The sequence below is a fragment of the Mesoplodon mirus genome (assembly GCF_964341445.2).
Source record: "Mesoplodon mirus genome assembly, chromosome: 5".
NCBI lineage: Eukaryota > Metazoa > Chordata > Mammalia > Artiodactyla > Ziphiidae > Mesoplodon > Mesoplodon mirus.
In genome coordinates this window covers 46,410,308-46,427,110 of record NC_138980.1, presented here as the reverse complement: position 1 = coordinate 46,427,110, position 16,803 = coordinate 46,410,308, and the positions used below count along the sequence as shown (strand labels likewise).

General features: G+C 48.9%; 1 protein-coding gene across 5 annotated transcripts in view; it reads right to left on the bottom strand.

Annotated features, from left to right (window-relative positions):
* Positions 1-16,803, bottom strand: part of BRD4 (bromodomain containing 4) — an 81,751-nt gene that overhangs the window by 27,478 nt on the left and 37,470 nt on the right. For 3 of the 5 annotated variants that reach the window (XM_082620837.1, XM_082620838.1, XM_082620841.1), the window contains exons 2-6: positions 8,561-8,665; positions 7,140-7,458; positions 3,302-3,439; positions 2,036-2,171; positions 97-386 (exon numbers count right to left, since the gene is read on the bottom strand). In XM_082620837.1, the coding sequence (XP_082476963.1) occupies positions 97-386; positions 2,036-2,171; positions 3,302-3,439; positions 7,140-7,424 (849 nt within the window). In that variant the 5' untranslated portion in view covers positions 7,425-7,458; positions 8,561-8,665. Of the gene's footprint in view, positions 1-96; positions 387-2,035; positions 2,172-3,301; positions 3,440-5,564; positions 5,637-7,139; positions 7,459-8,560; positions 8,666-16,803 lie in introns of those variants that run through there. The other 2 variants (XM_082620839.1, XM_082620840.1) reach the window with 2 other exon arrangements.

The following is a 16,803-nucleotide window of genomic DNA, read 5'->3' as shown; positions in this document are numbered from 1 at the left end:
ACAATGGAGTGGAAGGGGAAGCAAGGGTCATCTAGCTGAGGTGACCGGAGCCAGCCAGTGGTCAGGCTGGGCCACACACACGCACAGGACGCTCACCTTCACAGGCTGTGGGGTGGCCGCGATGATGGGCGGGTGGCTCTGCACAGGCTGGGGGGCTGGTGCGGGCGGGGGCAGTGGCTGGGGGGGCACCGGCGGGGGCGTCTGCAGTGGCTGGGGAGGCACCACTGTCATGACAGGGGTCTGGACGATGAGGTCTGGGGTGACAGCGGGGAAGGGGTGAGGTGTGGCCTGCACGGGTGGAGGATTCTGCTGAGGGGTCTGGGTCTGCGGAGGAGTCGATGCTTGCGTTGTGTTTGGTACCGTAGAGACGCCAGGTTTTGCTGTCCCTACCAATCATAAAAGGGACAGGTGGTTAGATGCCATGTCTGCATGCCGGCTGACCTTGTGGGGACACTGCCACACGTGGCAAGCACGTATCGGTGTGGGCATGGCACACAGTGTCTCTGTAACTATTTGTCTAAGAGACAGAACAGCCTAAATTCCTTGGACCTCAGCCAAATCTGTCCACCTGTCCCAGGGGGCTCTGAGAGCAGTGGCACACCACATTCCACACTTCCTGGGGTGTCCTGGCTCCAAGTCCTGACTTGGGGACTCGGGCACAGAGACCCCTTCACGAGCATGAAGGCTTGAGCCAAAGGAACAGGAAACACACGGTGAGAGTCAGCACCAGGACAGTGACAGCAAAAAAAAAATGCTCCTTGGTGCTTTCAGGCAGAGCTGTCCTCATTCCCAGAAACACTGCCTTCTGAGTAAGCATTTCTGGCAGGGGGCCGGAATCGGCAGCCCTGGCCAAGGTTTCTGGAAATTGGCTACCCCCACCTCTCTGAATCACAGGGGGAGGCTGGACGGCTGCTGTCCTTCATGACCGGCTCAGACTGCCTCCCTGCAGTTGTGTGGGTGAGCCGAAACACAGGAGGCCCTACATCCACCCCATGTAAAGACCAAACCCCTTGTCCCAGGCAGGGAGGATGGGGCTCCTTGGTCGTAAGGATACTGGACGCCTCTGGGCAGGTTCCATGGCTAAGGGGTGACCCTCAAGACCAGCTCTCCTTGGCTACCCCTCAGCACTGCAGGGGATCTAGCCAACCCCCTCTGCTCCCATGAAGCCACTACGTCCACGTGGGATAGGAAGTCACGTGAAAGCCCACTCCTTAGAGAAGCAAACAACTCACAGCACAGGCTACCTTGCAAACATCACCTTTCTGCAGCACGGAGCTGCGGATGGCAAGATACAGAAGGCAGCTGTTTAAACTTTTCCTAGACAGAAACATTTCATGAGTAGGCTACTCCCTACCAGCTGGCCTTCGGAATCCTGTGTCAGGCTGGGGGGCAGGGGTAGGTGCTAAGATAGACAAAGAGGGCTTGACTTCAGAAGACTATCAAATAGCAGACATGGCTCCAACACAAGTGTATTAATAAATAATTCAAATAACAAACCTTAAGGCTCTAGGACTGGAGTATTAATTAAAACTGCCCTTGATCAGGTTAATTTATCTAAAATGAAAAACAAAGACTGACTATAGCACTGGTGGGATGAAGAATTCAAATAATTTAAAAATGCTTTGAGAAAGTTATACTTGCTTTTTAACTGAAGTCCATCAAAAAAAAAAATTAAAAAAAAAGGCTAGGCCCAATTTTTTCTACTTTGCTGGAGGGTCACATGGTCATATGACCTTCTGGGCTGGTTCCCCTGATGAACCTGGCCTCACCATACCCAAACAGCAACAAGGCAGGGAGTGTATAATATAGTTGTCTTCCCACCACTCCCAGTCTCCCAGTGAAACTGGAGAAGGCTGGCAAAGACTAGGGAGAAATAAAGCCAATTTCCCTGCTTTACTGTTCCCCAGTATATCCCCAAAGCGGCTCACTGGGGCTTGCGGAAATGCCCATTTCACACTGCTTTATGGGTCCCCACTTTGCCACAGGCTATTTCAGTGTGAAGCTAATAGTGTTGGGGACACGGAAGGTACCCTACCTGCTTCTTTCCTCCCACGTCCTCTTCCTTTTGCCTGGACTATCATGATCTCAGTTTCTTCAGTGGGCAGTTCGTTGATTTTTTGCAAGAAGAGCTTCTCCAGAGCTTCTGCCATTAAGACTATGTCATCTCCAGGCTAAAAGAAGAGACACATGGGGTGAGGGTTGGAAAGCCCTCCCCACCTTTCTAGACAGAACAAGAGCTCCCCACCTTATGCCCCAAAGTGTGGAGCATCATATTCAGGGTCCTTCCCCAATCTAAACCCCGAAGGGCCAAAACACAGCTATCCTACCTGGCATCATGGAAGCTTCATACGCCTGCAGGTCTGCTGCCTCTCTAGTCTTTTAACCTCTGGCTTGAGAAACCATCCCAATGCCTTAAGGATCTATCAAGCACTGCCAATCACACACAGGCCCCCCCGCCTTGCACTAGAGCCTCCTTCGACATAATGCAACTTCACTAGAATTATGTGAATTACACAGGATTTCTTGCCACTGATACACGAGCAGGGCTCCAATAATGTTCCCTAGTATATTCCCAAAGCAGCTCACTGGGGCTTGGGGAAATGCCTACTTCACACTGCCTTATGGGTCCCCGCTCTGCCACATGCTGTTCCCACTCAGCTCTAAATGGAGAACCTCATCTGTCCACATTTCCCTTAAAGCTAGTGGTGAGAGCTGAGACTTTAAACAAATGATCTGGCTTCAAGGCACAATCGAGCTGAATGGTTTGGCTACTGGGTTAAGTGATATTTATGTCTACATGTAAGACCCTGCAAGGGGACCCTTGATTCTATGGCCATTAGCTGTCAATGGTCATGTCCAGAGTTCCAGATGCGGCGGGTGGGCCCCACTGTACCCTCTCTCACATTTTCCGTTTCTCTTTGAGCACACCTTTGTACAACTATATCTTGGTAGGCTCCTTCCTGACAATTTGTGTCATCCAAACAGACTTCTTAATGCGTCGTCACTGTCCTTTTCACACCTTCTCTACTAGACATGCTCAAGAACCAAAGTCCCAAGGGTATCAGAAGCACATGCTTCCAGCTAACGAGGACAGCTTGGAGACACGACCAAAATGTTTTTGGCCTCAAAACAAACACACCCAGTCACAGGCAAAACCAGCGGTCCCATTCACCTCCGTCGCCAATGGTCTCCTCTTGTTGGACTCTGATCCCACCTGCACCGAGCACCGCTGTCCAATGGGTTCCAGACACGCCCACCTCCTCCTTTACCTTCTCCTTCTCCATCAGCCCCCACATCTCACCTTGTTGTAGATGTAACAATTTGTAAACATAGTGTTGAAGTCCTGGATACATTCCTGAGCATTCCAGTAATAGTTGTTTTCCAAGCGCTTCTTTATTGTTCCCATATCCATAGGTGTTTTAATGATCTTATAGTAATCCTGGAGAGCAGAGAGAGCAAAAGGCCAGTGTCACCTCTGCAGCCATGCAGTACTCACAGGTAGGCCTGTGGATGTCACTCCAGGTCACTCTACAGACATGCAGATCTAAGCTCTTCCATGATATCAGTGAGCCATCTCATGGGGACCCCAAGATAAAGTGGATCAGGGAAGGATTACTAAAAGCTGGGTGGCAATTTAGAGAAAAAATGTGCAAGTTTGCCAACTGTCCTGTCTGGGAACAGGCTAGGCTGTCTTTACTGAGATCTATGTTTTCCTCTATTTTTTTTGATGTTAAAATATCCTTTCATTTTTAGTAAGTAATGCGGAAAGCATACAACCGGTTCTTATCTGGTAAAATAACCCATGGTAACTTCTACTTTCTCCCTGCTTCAAATTTTCCACATCAATAAAATGCAAAATCCTACAGAACCAGCATTCAAGCCCACCCATAACAACTGGATCCCTTGCTTCCTGTCACACTAAAGAACCAAGGAGCAAAAGCCTCTACCTTCAGTTCATCGCACTTCCATTTCTTTTACCTGCACAGTCTACCTCTAAGGACCCACTCGTATCTGGATACAGTTCAACAACTAACCAGGTTAAGTGCCAGAGGAGGAATCGAATGGATAGCCCTCACAATCCTTAGTAAAAACAAAACAAAAAGCACCACACAACGCCCCCCTTGCCCCCTGCCCCCCGACCTCCCACCCGGCAGCAGACCCGCTCCTCAAACCTTCGGATCTTACTCTACAAGTGCTGAACAGAAGAAGCCAGATGGCAGGTGTAGATGTCCTAAAGCCCTTCTAATCAAACTCTTTTCTACCATCATAACTTTTTCTAAATCTAAACCTATTCTAAAACCAAATGCTTATTTTTAAAATCAACCACAGGAGGAATTTGGGGACAGATCAGACAGTGCCCAGGTTTCTAGGTGGAAGGACCACAGAGAGCCAGGCAAGAAGGGGGACCTGCATACAGCCAGCCGGCCCCACTGAGAACCACATTCTCTGAAGCTCCCACAATTAGACTCAGGTGAAGTTATCAGAACCAAGTCCAAGAGGAAGCCTGACAGCAGAGGGGCAGACCTATGCTTTAGCAAGCACCGAGGTCCTGCCCAGGAACAGTGGTGGACAATACTGAAAAGGTGAGCAAGCGGTGTGAGGTTCTGAGTTGCTCTGACACCCATGAGAAAGGAACAGAAGCCACTGGCATAACACATAGGGCTGGCGAAGATCACTGCCCTGCCCAGCCTCAAGGGGTGACTGAACCAGACTTTCTACGTTACATTTGCTCTGACCACCTTTCCCAAGAGAACCAAGTCCAAATATATCTGCCCCAGGGGAAATTTAGATTTTATTCCACGGCCAAAGGTCTACTTAGAATGGTGTCAGGTGCTTGAATTGGCCTCAGTGTGTCAAAAGTGGTTCAAGGCCCAACAGGATAGTGGTTGAGGACAGAGCAGGAAGGAGGAGGTGAGACGATGACAAAAGAGGATGGGGGCTGAGAAGACTGAAAGGGAGACGGGTTTAGGGGCATGACAATCCAATTGTACATGTGTTCTGAATTAAAGAGGCACAAGCATTCTAATAAGAAGCCCAGCAAGGAACAGGGGCCAAAACACAGGTAAAGATCTAGAAGGCATCAGAAAACAGGAAAAGAATGAACCCTTTTTTGAGGTGGCCCTATTAATATTTCCCAGAGAAGGGGGTGTCCCTGGAAAACTGGGCATTAGTATGACATTGCTCCCAACCAAACAGCCCTGCCCCACCCCTCAGGGTTAGCCCCTAGCTCTCCCACCTCTCTTCTTCCTACATCAGAGCTGCTGAGGGTGACATCTAGTCACACTGTGGCCCCTGGGGAGCCTGGCCTCCACTTCAGAGAATGACCTCAAACTCCCAAACCCCTTGGCCTAACAGACTACCCACCCGTGTCTGTCCTGCTGGCTGGGATGCTGCCTTCTCAGGATCACAAGCCCCCCAGTTCCCCTTAGTTTTCACCCTCTCAGCTCTCCTTGCCTCTGCACCCTCTGCATCTTCCTGTAACAAACCAACCCCTCCTCCGTCTGGCCCTGCCGCTCTTTCCCTTCAAAGCCAAGTTTCTTGAAATGATGGCTTCACATCCTCACCTTCTTATTCACACCGTCGCGAATCTGGTTTCTACTTCTGCGTCACATCTTCCTAAGGTCACCAATGCCCTCCTAAAGGCCAACAGTAGGGTCAGGTTGGAATCCTCATCTGTTTGACCTCCCTATAGTCTCTGACGTAGAAACTTGGGGGGCTGCTCTCTGCGGGTGATTCTCCTGGCCTCCCGCCTCCCTCCAGTGCTATGAGAGCTGTGGGCCCCCCTTGGATTCCAACCCCCAGCTCCTTCTCTCCCCATTCTTTGCATTTGCTCTGGGAAGGTCACCTCATCTGCGGACCCTGCAGGGCCCAGCCCATTAGCCCAGCTGGAAACTGGTGCAGCAAGCTCTCCCAAGAGCCTCCCCCCAGTGATGGGCTCGCTGCCTCTACTCCTGATTGTGGTCAATGATGAGAGTGACCTCTGAGGTGCAGATTTGGTGAGACCCTTCTTTCGTTCCCATGCCCTTTACTCAGTTGGTTCGTGACCCAGACCCGCAGCTCCCCCACTCCCGACTCTTCCCCTGATTGCATATGATGGGTATTCAATGGACAGATAGTACCGGCCAGCTTCAAGCAAGGAGAAGGTCACACTGGTGTGTCCCTCCTTCTTGAAACCGGACGCCTGGCAGAGGCCGAGGATCCTATACCCATGCAGCTCTAACTTGTAAACCCACGTCTGGGTCAACTGCCAACAATCATCTAATTCCAATTCCCTCGCCCAGGTCAGTGTGTGGGATTTGGCAAACAGCAGAGGGCAATTTAAAGACAATTAGTCCTTGATGCTTCGAAGAAAGGGAAAAAATTAACACATTTATCCTGTTTGCTCCCGAGGTTCAGTTAAAAGATACAAGTTGAGTTTCCAGAACCATTTGGTAGGAATGTGGGCAAATGGAAAGCTCTCAAAGGAAAAAGGAGAGGAACAGGGGTACAAAAGAACAAAGGCGAGTGCAGTGTGGCCACAACAAGGCGGGCAGGTGTGAGGGGGTGTGCAGAGGCAGCCAGAGGCAAAGCTGCACCCATACTCCCTCTCTCCATCCAGGCCACCTCCATGTACTTGGCTCCCTGGGAGTTATTCTACTACCTTTCCCTGCCCTGTGCTCTGGGTGATGATAACACCAGAACGAGAAGAGGTACTGCAGCAAGCCAGTCCCTCTCACAATTTGACCAACCACGTCTGCTGAACCTACTGGGCCAAGCGAGCCGACCACATCTGAGGAGGGAGGGCCCAGACAACCAAGTGACCCCACTTCAGCTCCCCATGGAATTGAAAGGCAAGCTGCAAGCAGCCCTCTACCCGTTTCAACATCTCTACAGAATATTGCCCAGAATGCTAGTATCAAAGAAACCAGTTATTATTTAGGCCAGTGAGCACGTTTTCTCTACTTCCCCACTTCCATTCATCAGGACTGCTGAAACCACTCAGTCAAGGGCCTCGTGGGTGCTGGAGTTCAGAGCTGGACCCCGCGCTTTTCACAATGACTCCAAAGGCATCTCCACCCTCCCGTAAGTCCACCCTCACCAGGAGCAACACAGGAGGAGACCTGAGGACGGCAGCCCCGGACCCTGCCCAAGTTACTCACAGGGAGGTTTAGCTTGACGGCATCCACAGGCTGCTGGAAAGGCCACGCAAACTGGTGTTTCCATAGTGTCTTGAGCACCACTTTGAGCAGATATTGCAGTTGGTTGGTCTGCCTCTTGGGCTTGTTAGGGTTGGAAGTCTCCGGGGGAGGGGGGTTGGTGCTGGCTGTGTTGGCTTGCTGGGGTTGGGCCTGGGCCTGCGTTGTAGACATTTGGGTAGTTTCTAGTCCATCCCCCATTACTGGCAGATTTCTCAATCTCGTCCCAGGGCCGCTCTCCGCAGACATGCTACTGATCCCATCACATTCTTCACTGGGCACTCTACAAGGGAAGAGAAAAGCTACCATCAGAGACCAGGCAGCAGATGGGTGCCACTCACAATGACACATCTCCCAGGGCTGTGGCCTCCAAAGGCTGAGCTCCTCTGGTGAAGACTGATCAGGTTGGCTGGGGAGACACTCCATGCACTGACTAAAAGGGCCCCAGTGAGTGTGCTCCTCAAAGATTCACCATCCAGTAGGGAAGAGAGATCAGGTACCAACTCCGAGGGCCGGGACATGGAGTCTAGAATCAACCAGGAGCTGGAAGGGTCTGTGGGGGCTATGGAGTTCACAGGAAGTGGGTACAATATGCGACAAACCAAGTTTTCACATCTGAGAGTTTTTACAGGACACTGTGTATGAGAGAGGATGATTTGCAAGCCCCAAATCATGTCATTTTCATTAAAATTCTTACTTGTATTTGTGGCTCATGAAGCATCTAGCCAAGTGAGTAATTCCACTTGGTGAGTGGGGGCCAGGCAGGACGGAGCAGGAAGGCCAGGCTGCCCACTCCTGACTAGCCCACACAGTCCACTGCTGAGTGCTCACACTTATGAAGAACGTTTTCTTGGTAACTTAAATAATGTATGTTTGCTGATTACAGAAATACCACAAGGTAACTGTGGTAACATAAAAATGAATCCATACTTGACCTACTGTTCTATTAACCAGCTTTTCAAAGCTTATTTATAAAGGTGTAGGGGGCACCTCCTGTGATCCGCTAGGGGCTTGGGGGTGGCACATGAGCGTCCCCCCTCCATCAGTGCCTTATTAGCACTCTGTCCTGTGCACTGCCCTCAACAACGCCTGCTTTAAGACACACCATGAGCATCGCTGCAAGGGCGACTTTGTGCACCTGTCCAGTTATTCTAACAGGACAACCACAGGGCAGTGGGTTCATGTTTTTAATGTCAAACTGTCCCTCAGAAACACACTAACCCAGTGGTCCCCAACCTTTTTGGCACCAGGGACCGGTTTCGTGGAAGACAATTTTTCCACAAAGGCGGGGTGGGGTGGGGGTGGGGGCTGGGGATATGGTTCAGGTGGTAATGTGAGAGATGGGGAGAAACAGATGAAGCTTCACTCGCTGGCCCGCCGCTCACCTCTTGCCGTGCAGCTCGGTTCCTAACAGCCCGCGGACCGATGGATGGGGGTTGGGGACCCCTGCACTAACTCACCCCTTACTCAGAATGCCGAGTTTCTTCACTCTATTAATGAAAAGAAACATCTGTTCAAAAGTACTGATCATCTGCATTTTTTGTGCACTATTTTTCCTACACCTTTCTGAGGGCAAGAAAAAGGAATGATCAGTCCCTGGAGGAAGAAAGACAAAGTAAGCTAGGAGCTGCCTGCATGTAATGAGCAACACCAGTAATAAACCTAGGAGTTCAGTGAGGGTAAGAAAACCTCTGTGGCTGAGGAAGTCAGGCAAGGGCTTAGGAAAAGAGGGAAGATTTTTAGGACCACAGGAGCTGGTAGGCAGAGGGCACAAGAAAAAACACAGCAAGCTGGCTGGCTCTGTCGCAGCTTTCTTTCTGGAACACACTTAGCACATACTAGGCGCTCTAGTTGCTGATAAATTACTTTATAATTCAGTCCAAGTGTAATCTGAAACAAGGTTCTCACAGTGGTTTCTGTAAATGCAGTTCCAGCAAATTACCGAATTTTAAAGCACAAGGGGAGAACTTGCTATGTAAAAGCAACTCAGTGGTGAGTTCATCATGGGGGGCTGTGGAGAGCTGGACCTCTTGGCCCGAGGCCTGACAAAACGGACATGGCCAAGGAGATCGCTTTCCTTCCAGGGTGCTCTGGTTGATTACAGGTCTAGCTATCAAATGGCCAGAGAAAACACATGAAGAGAGTGCTGCCCTAAGGAAAAGGCTGCCGCAGGGCGGGAACCTGTGCGGGAGCAGCCCATGGCCACTGCATGCAAGACTCTGGATCTTAGCAACTGTCCAATGCTGGAGGAAGGGCGTGTTACAGCAGTGCCAGTTAGGTGTCTTGATGTGATCTTGCATCTGATGCTAAACTTAACTATTTAATGATGTCCAACTGCTTTCAAGATGCCAGCAAGAATTTAGAGTTTACGCCCTCCCAGGTAACTCCCAAGACCCAAGAGGAAAGGGACAGCTCCTATGACAACTTCTAAGTTCTCTACACGGAGAACACCAGCCCAGGAAGAACACTTACAGGAAGGAGGGTTTGCAGGTGCAAAGCCGATCCCTAGTACCTCTCTTGAACACACGGTGCTAGAGATGGGGAAGGGACACCCAAAGCTAAAACCAGATGGGCATCTGGCATAAGAATGTGATGGGGACTGGAGGTGGAGACTGGCTGGCCAGCAGGCCGTGAAAGCATCCCCAAAGCCAAGAGAACAGTGTGCTAGGACTTCAGGACCACGAAGGGACATTTCCCTAAGCAACTTAATTTGATAATGGGCTAATGAAACTTTGCAAGAGCACAACAAGCTCGAAGGAGCATTGTGGACTACAATAGTTTCCAAAGGCAGACATGACTGGATAGGCCTGCTTCAGGCTCTGGGGATACAAGGCACTTTCCTTTTCCCATCAGGGGTACTTCTGGTACAAGTATGGCCAGAACTAAGGGCCATGTGGTCCTGGGAAGAAGTGTCATGCAATGAATCAAGGTGGGACAGTGGGGATGGAGGTGCTACTGGTGGGAGGGAGGTACATGAAGTGCACCTGGCTGGGAGCTTGGAAAGGACACGATGGATCCTGGAGCTCGACTTGAGTAAACATACCCAAAAGAAAGCAGGATGAGGCCACATACAGATCCAGGGAGAGGGAGCATCCAAAGGCTGGGATAAGGTGTAGAATCATCAGAAAGGGCTTGCTCAGAGAAGAGAACAGAGGGAAGAGAGAACAAGGGGCTGGGCTGAATCACTCGACACTGAGTGTAATGTGGAAGGGAGGAATCTGGCTGAGAGCATGTCACTGCTGACCTAAGGCAGGATGTGAGGGTAGCCTAAGGAGGCAAGAGAAGGAGGCAGTACCTGGAAGCTGCATTCGGCTGTGCATGGAGCTTTGCAGACAAAAAGCATGCCTTCATTCCTAAAGTGACTGGGCAAGGAAGAAAGAAAAGATTTCTCCAAGTTCTGAGGTTTAGTTGATAAAGAGTGGGACCTCAATCTCAGAGAAGCAGGGTCTATAGCCACCTGCAGAGTGACATGCTAGGGCTCAGGTGGGGCCATGGGAGGGTTCACAGAACCGTGTCCCTGAAGCCATCAGGGAAGCACAGACTGCCTTTAGGTAGATGGCATTTAATTACTTACTCCCCTCTTTTCATTTCTTTTTATTCTCATTCCAGCATTGACAAGGAAAGTCCCTGTTTGTGCCAGTGTGAAAGGTTGTGCTCAGAGGTGTCAGCAGACGATACTATTATTTGGATGGAATTTAACATCATTGTTTTGTTCTCGTGGTTTTTAATTTTACTGATATCCATGTGTGGCTCCTGATTTAGTTTCCTTTCAAAGTAAAGGTACTATAAACAAAACAGTAAACTCATTAAAAAAAAAAAAAAAAGAAAACCCCCCCCAGTTAAGGATGCAAGCATCAAGACAGGGAAGGTCAAGGATAAAGTGGGAGTGATGAGGGCAGCCTGGCCTGTGGCCTTACTCTGTGACCCTCTCCAGAGGAGAGCCAGCCAAGACTTACTGCAGATTCCAGGTGGGGAAGCCAGTGGGCTAGGAGAATTTGTAGAAAACTGCTGGAAGGAGGGAGGATGGAGAGGCATCCACAAGATGGCAGAGACTATGGAGCTCTCCCTCACAAACCCTCCATAGGTAAGTGGATGGGGATGATCATTTATTGGGCAACAACAGAAACTGGGGTTTGGGGCTAGTAAGACAGAAGGGGGAGATGGTGGCCACAAATGAGACACAGAAAGATACAGGATATGCTGAGTGCTTGGACACAAGTATTGACAGAGGGGCAGCACCACAAAGAAGGAAATGTGTCACTGGGGTTTAAGGACACCTGGAGTCGTTTGGGAGAGGGGTTTTCATGCAACAGGATCAACATGTCCAGAGGACCAAAAGGGGATGAATGTAACTCTGGCCCCGTCAGGAAGGGAGTCTTGGATGTGCTGGAGAAGCAAGCATGGGAGGGAGGGTGGCATTAAGTGAGGATCTCATTAAGTGAGGATCAAGAATGATGTGCAGTTTGGTTTCCACTACTAGAGCTCTCCTAGAAAGCAGCTCAGGAATTACACAGCCAAGCATGTGCCAGGTGAGCTATGGCACACAAAGGACAGGAGCAGCCCCACCCTGAAGGAGACGTTCTGGCCCTAGGACAGTGGAGCTCTGTCAGCCACAAGGACGCAGGTTGCTGGGAGGAGGGAGGGGGGCGAGACAAGCCCATCCCACCAGGAGGAAGCAGCCCCATAAATTTTCCATTAAGTAATGACATTCTGGAACTCTTCAGGCAGTGTCCCCGAGGCAAGATGAAATCAAGGTAAATGACTTCTGGAGCTTCTGGGCTGGGCTGTGCCTGTTCTCTCTCCAAATGGACTCTCAGCAAAGCCAAAGGATGGAGGACTCTGGACACAATCACTTTCCTTCACCTTCAAGCCAGGCCCACATGGGCCCTTGAGCCAAGAAAGCTGAATTTTCTGCTCAAAAACTGAACAGACCTTTTTCTACAGAAAATCTGACCCTTTAACTTTGTCTTATCTCTGCTTTAAATCACTACCTCTACCACAGAGGCTAAAACACCCTTTTTAGCCTGCCAGCTCACATCTGACAGTGATATTTAAATCCTCACAACTCTGAGATTGCTTCTAGCCTCATCCTCACTTTAAAGATAAGGAAACCAGGGCACATAGAAGTAACTTACCCAGGAAGTGGAAAGATAGGCCACTTCTATTATGGGCTGCTGTGGCCCATAATTTGACACGATTCCTGGGAAGTTTCAGTTGAGCTTTGAGAAATCCCCATTTGTGAGCTGAACATGCACCCCCAGGAGCGTCCAATGTAAACAGCCAGGATGGGTTGGCCCATCTTAAGTAACATGAAAAACTAAGCACAAGACCCACATAATTGTAACAACTGAGATCAATTTGTAAGGAAAAAAAAATGCTGGAGATTGCCAGCTCAAATGAGAAGGCATGATAACGTGTTTGACAGATGAGATGGGATCCATAAATATATCAAAGCTTTTGTCTTACGACGCTCTGAGGACAACCAATGACAGGTGACACCCATGGCCCCGATGTGAGGGATCATGAAATATGACAACTGAGCCATGGAGATAATCATGGGATGCTTTGGACTCCTGTTCTGTACCCACTTGGGGCCCAGGCAGGACTCGCACCTCAAGAAACCACACCCAGACAGTCTGTAGCTTGCAGCTCAGCCCTCTCAGGACTGTGGGCAAGTAAACTCCTTGGGAAACTTTAAGAAGTCATTCATGCATATTGCAGCAAAACACCAGAATCTCTAGTCTGCTGTGGGCCAAGAAAGAGAGGCACTGGTGAGCAGCACTATGTGAGAGCCAGGACGACTCTTCTAAGGCACAGATCCAACCTTGGGGTAAATTCTTCCCACAGTGGTCGCCTCTACCTCTGTCCCAGCCCCTAGCATCAATACTCCGAACAACATGGTGGCCACAATGGGCACCTTCTCTGTCACCTTCATGCCTTTCATTTGCTGTACCTGGTGCTTCCCTGATCTCTGTCTAGTGACTCTGATGGGCAGCCCCACAGGCACACACCTGGGAGCCCAAGGGCAGGGCCATCTTTACTTTACTCTTGTCCTTTCAGTACATAGCAAGTACTCAGTGAACGACTCAGGGGCTACAGTGACCACACATGATTGTCACCCTGGGGCTTCTAGCTCAATTTCAAAGCTCTGGAAAAGGAAATCAGCTCGCAATCTCAAACAGAAAATTGCTCAGCCAATGTATCTCATCTGAGCTACATGCCAGGCTTAGGGACTTTGCAGTCGACATGATGTTCTCTGAGTGATTAAGCAATACCTGGGTGAGTATTGTGAAAAAGAATGGCAGGGTTGCTGTGGCCATGGACAGAGAGGGTGTGCACTCCCCTGTGGTGGGTAAGGCAGAGAGGGACAAGGCTTGTGATGGACAGGGGAAGGCACAACTGATGCAATAACACAGGCACAGGTCTGGAGGCAGGAGAGATACCAGTGCATATGAAGAGCTGAAAGGAGGAAAGGCAGGATGGGACAGTGCAAGGGCCATGTGACCATGCTGGGCTTTTGTTCTTCACAAGTCCCAGACTGTGGGGTAGGGAATAGTAGTTCATCTTCAACCATACCTGCACACAGCAGCACGTTGTTTACAGATGCAAAAGATGGAATGCATGGGGACAGGGTAAATCAATGAGGGGGCACGCAGGGTGCTCTCTGTGTGCTCTCAGTCCTACAGGAAATGAATGGCTCTCAGCACCATGGCCCAATGGGGAAAGGAGGCTGAAAACTCAAACTTATAAATCTATCTGCAGATATGGAGGAATTAATTGGATTCTCATGACAAAGTATACCGTCTTCAACCAATTCAATCAAAGTTTTACATCTGAAATATCCAAATACGCTGTTCCCTCTCTGTTTTCACACTGATCTGTGGTCGAGATGGGAGCCAGCAGGTACTGTGTTGAGATAGTTGAAGGTCAAGGGACAGGAAGAGAATTTCACCTATTGTTTCCAACCCAAAGAAGGCTGCATGACCCAACTGTGTGTCTAATTTCTGGATCTACTCCCAACAGGTATCTTACAACATATTCCCAGTTTAGAGGAATAAGAAGAAAAAGATGAAGAGACATTAGATGGTCAGTGTCCTGGTTCCCAAACTGAGTGTTGAAGCACCAAAGGGTGTGTCACAGTAACTCAGAGAGGCACTGTAGGAACCAGCAGCACAAGGTAATTCATAATGTTAGACTGCACCATATTCCTTTCGACAATATCGTATCTTACAAAGCCTGAATTTAGGTTGCTGTGATAAAAAGCAAATATAGTTGGCCCTTTGTGTCTGCCGATTCAACAAACAGCAGATCAAAAATATTTGGGGGGAAACATTCTAGAAAGTTCCAAAAAGCAAAACTTGAATTTGCTGTGCACTGGCAACTATTTACATAGAGTTTACACTGTGTTTACAATTATTTACATAATGCTTACATTGTATTAGGTATAAGTAACCTAGAGATGATTTAAAGTACAGGACAGAGGACATGCAAACACCATGCCATTAAAAAAAAATTTTTTTTTTACTGGAGTATAGCTGATTACAATGTTGTGTTAGTTTCTGCTGTACAGCAAAGTGAATCAGTTATACATATACATACATCCACTCTTTTTTAGATTCTTTTCCCATATAGGCCATTACAAAGTACTGAGTAGAATTCCCTGTGCTATACAACAGGTCCTTATTAGCTATCTATATTATACATAGTAGTGTGTATATATGTCAATCCCAATCTCCCAATTTATCCCTCCCCTCCCCTTTCACCACTGGTAACCGTAAGTTTGTTTTCTACACCTGTGACTCTTTCTGTTTTGTAAGTTCATTTGTATCATTTTCTTAGATTCCACATATAGGCAACATGTGTCTTTCTCTGTCTGACTTACTTCACTTAATATAAATCTCTAGGTCCATCCACATTGCTGCAATATAAGGGACTCGAACACCTGCGGATTTGGGTGCCTAGCAGTGTGTGTGTGTTATGTGTCCCAGAACTAATCCCCCACTGATACCAAGGGACGACTGTACCATGTAAAAACCAACGTGGGATAGGAAATGTGGGTGGCAGGTGTCTAAGGTTCTGGTTCTAAGGTTTGAGGAGTTGTGCGGTACCCAACAGGCACACACATTCCATAAGGAACTGGCTGTAGTAATGCAAGAATGTCATATTTTCCCCTTCAATTTATGTGCCCTCCCCTCCAAAACAGCTATACCATTGTTGGGACATTAGTATTTATTTAGTTGTTTGTATCTAACTACCTAATAAACAAAATTGTTAGGTATTTCCTTTGGCCTAAGATCATGATGAAAAAATTGAGATGCTAACGATGCTGTGAACCAAGAAAGTTTGGGAACCTCTGGGTGGGCTAATGAAAATAAAAATGTCAGTTCTTTTCCTATGTTTATAGACCCCTGATTAAGCACTCCTGCTTTCAAGGATATTGTTTGCTATCATTCCAACTCATCTAAGGACAGGTAGTATTTAGCAGCCAACGCAATTGCAATGTTTTTCATATTTCAACAGAAACTCGTTCCTGGAGGTTCAGAGGCGGGACAGACATGGGGTAGGCTTGGGTCTAGGCTTCTGAAAGCAAGCAACAGAGGAAAAGAGAAAGGCTGATTCCTGGAGATTCGGTTCCAGTTCTGTCCATTGTGAGAGGCTGACAGTTACACTCTGTACTTGTAGTTCCACCTTAACTCCTGGTGTCCCAGAGGGCCCACGAAGCCCAGTGACCCCACCTTGACTCTGTCCTGTCTATTCACTCACCTCCATCCTAAAGTGATACAGCACGCCGGGAGCAAGATGCAAGGGAAGGCAGGAACAGCGCAAGTTAACTGGAAAGCTTCATGAACTCTCCCATGAAATACAGGGACCATACTCAGCAGAGCTTTATGCAAGCTACCAACACACACATCTGTGCTAGGGCCTAGAAAAGCTCGCCAGTAGGTAACTGCTGCTTCCTGGGCTGATGTCCTGTACTGAGCACTTATTTAATCCTCACAGCAAGCCTACATGGGAGGTGGTGGCATCATCACCTTCATCTTCATCCTCCTGGCAACAAAGGGACAGAGTGGGTGGTGGCCTGGCCCGCAGAAGGCCACCTGGGGCTGTGTGTCTCCTAAGTGCTCTGCTCCACCGCTGCCTCTGCTCACCAAGCCCCGGGGCAAAGGCCTAGCCAACTGCTGGGCCCAGAGGGTCTGTTGTTTGGCGAAGGGCACCCCAACTCCAGGTCCTGGCACGTATTAATCAACAGACTTTCCCTCTCTGCAGAAGCAGCTGAAGGTCACATGACCCTCAAGCAAGTTCCAAAGAATTTCACCCCCGCAAACAAATCAAAGTCAAGATAATTCTCGCAGCACCTGGCCATCTGTGACTTGGCCCACATCAGGGGGTACACTTCCCTGCTGATGCCATGGAGAGGGAGGGGTCAAGGAGTGGAGACCAAATTATTTATGCTTCCCAAGCAGTAAATGGTCAGAGTGGCTATGGCTTGAATTTGTTTCATGCCAAGAAAAATGCTGGCCAATGCCAGCTGACCCCAGTCTCTCAAGAAATTACAAGTTCACAGTAGCATTCACCCTTCAGACAAAGGAGGAACCCTCCGTATCACTGCAAGGTTCTCTTATAAAGA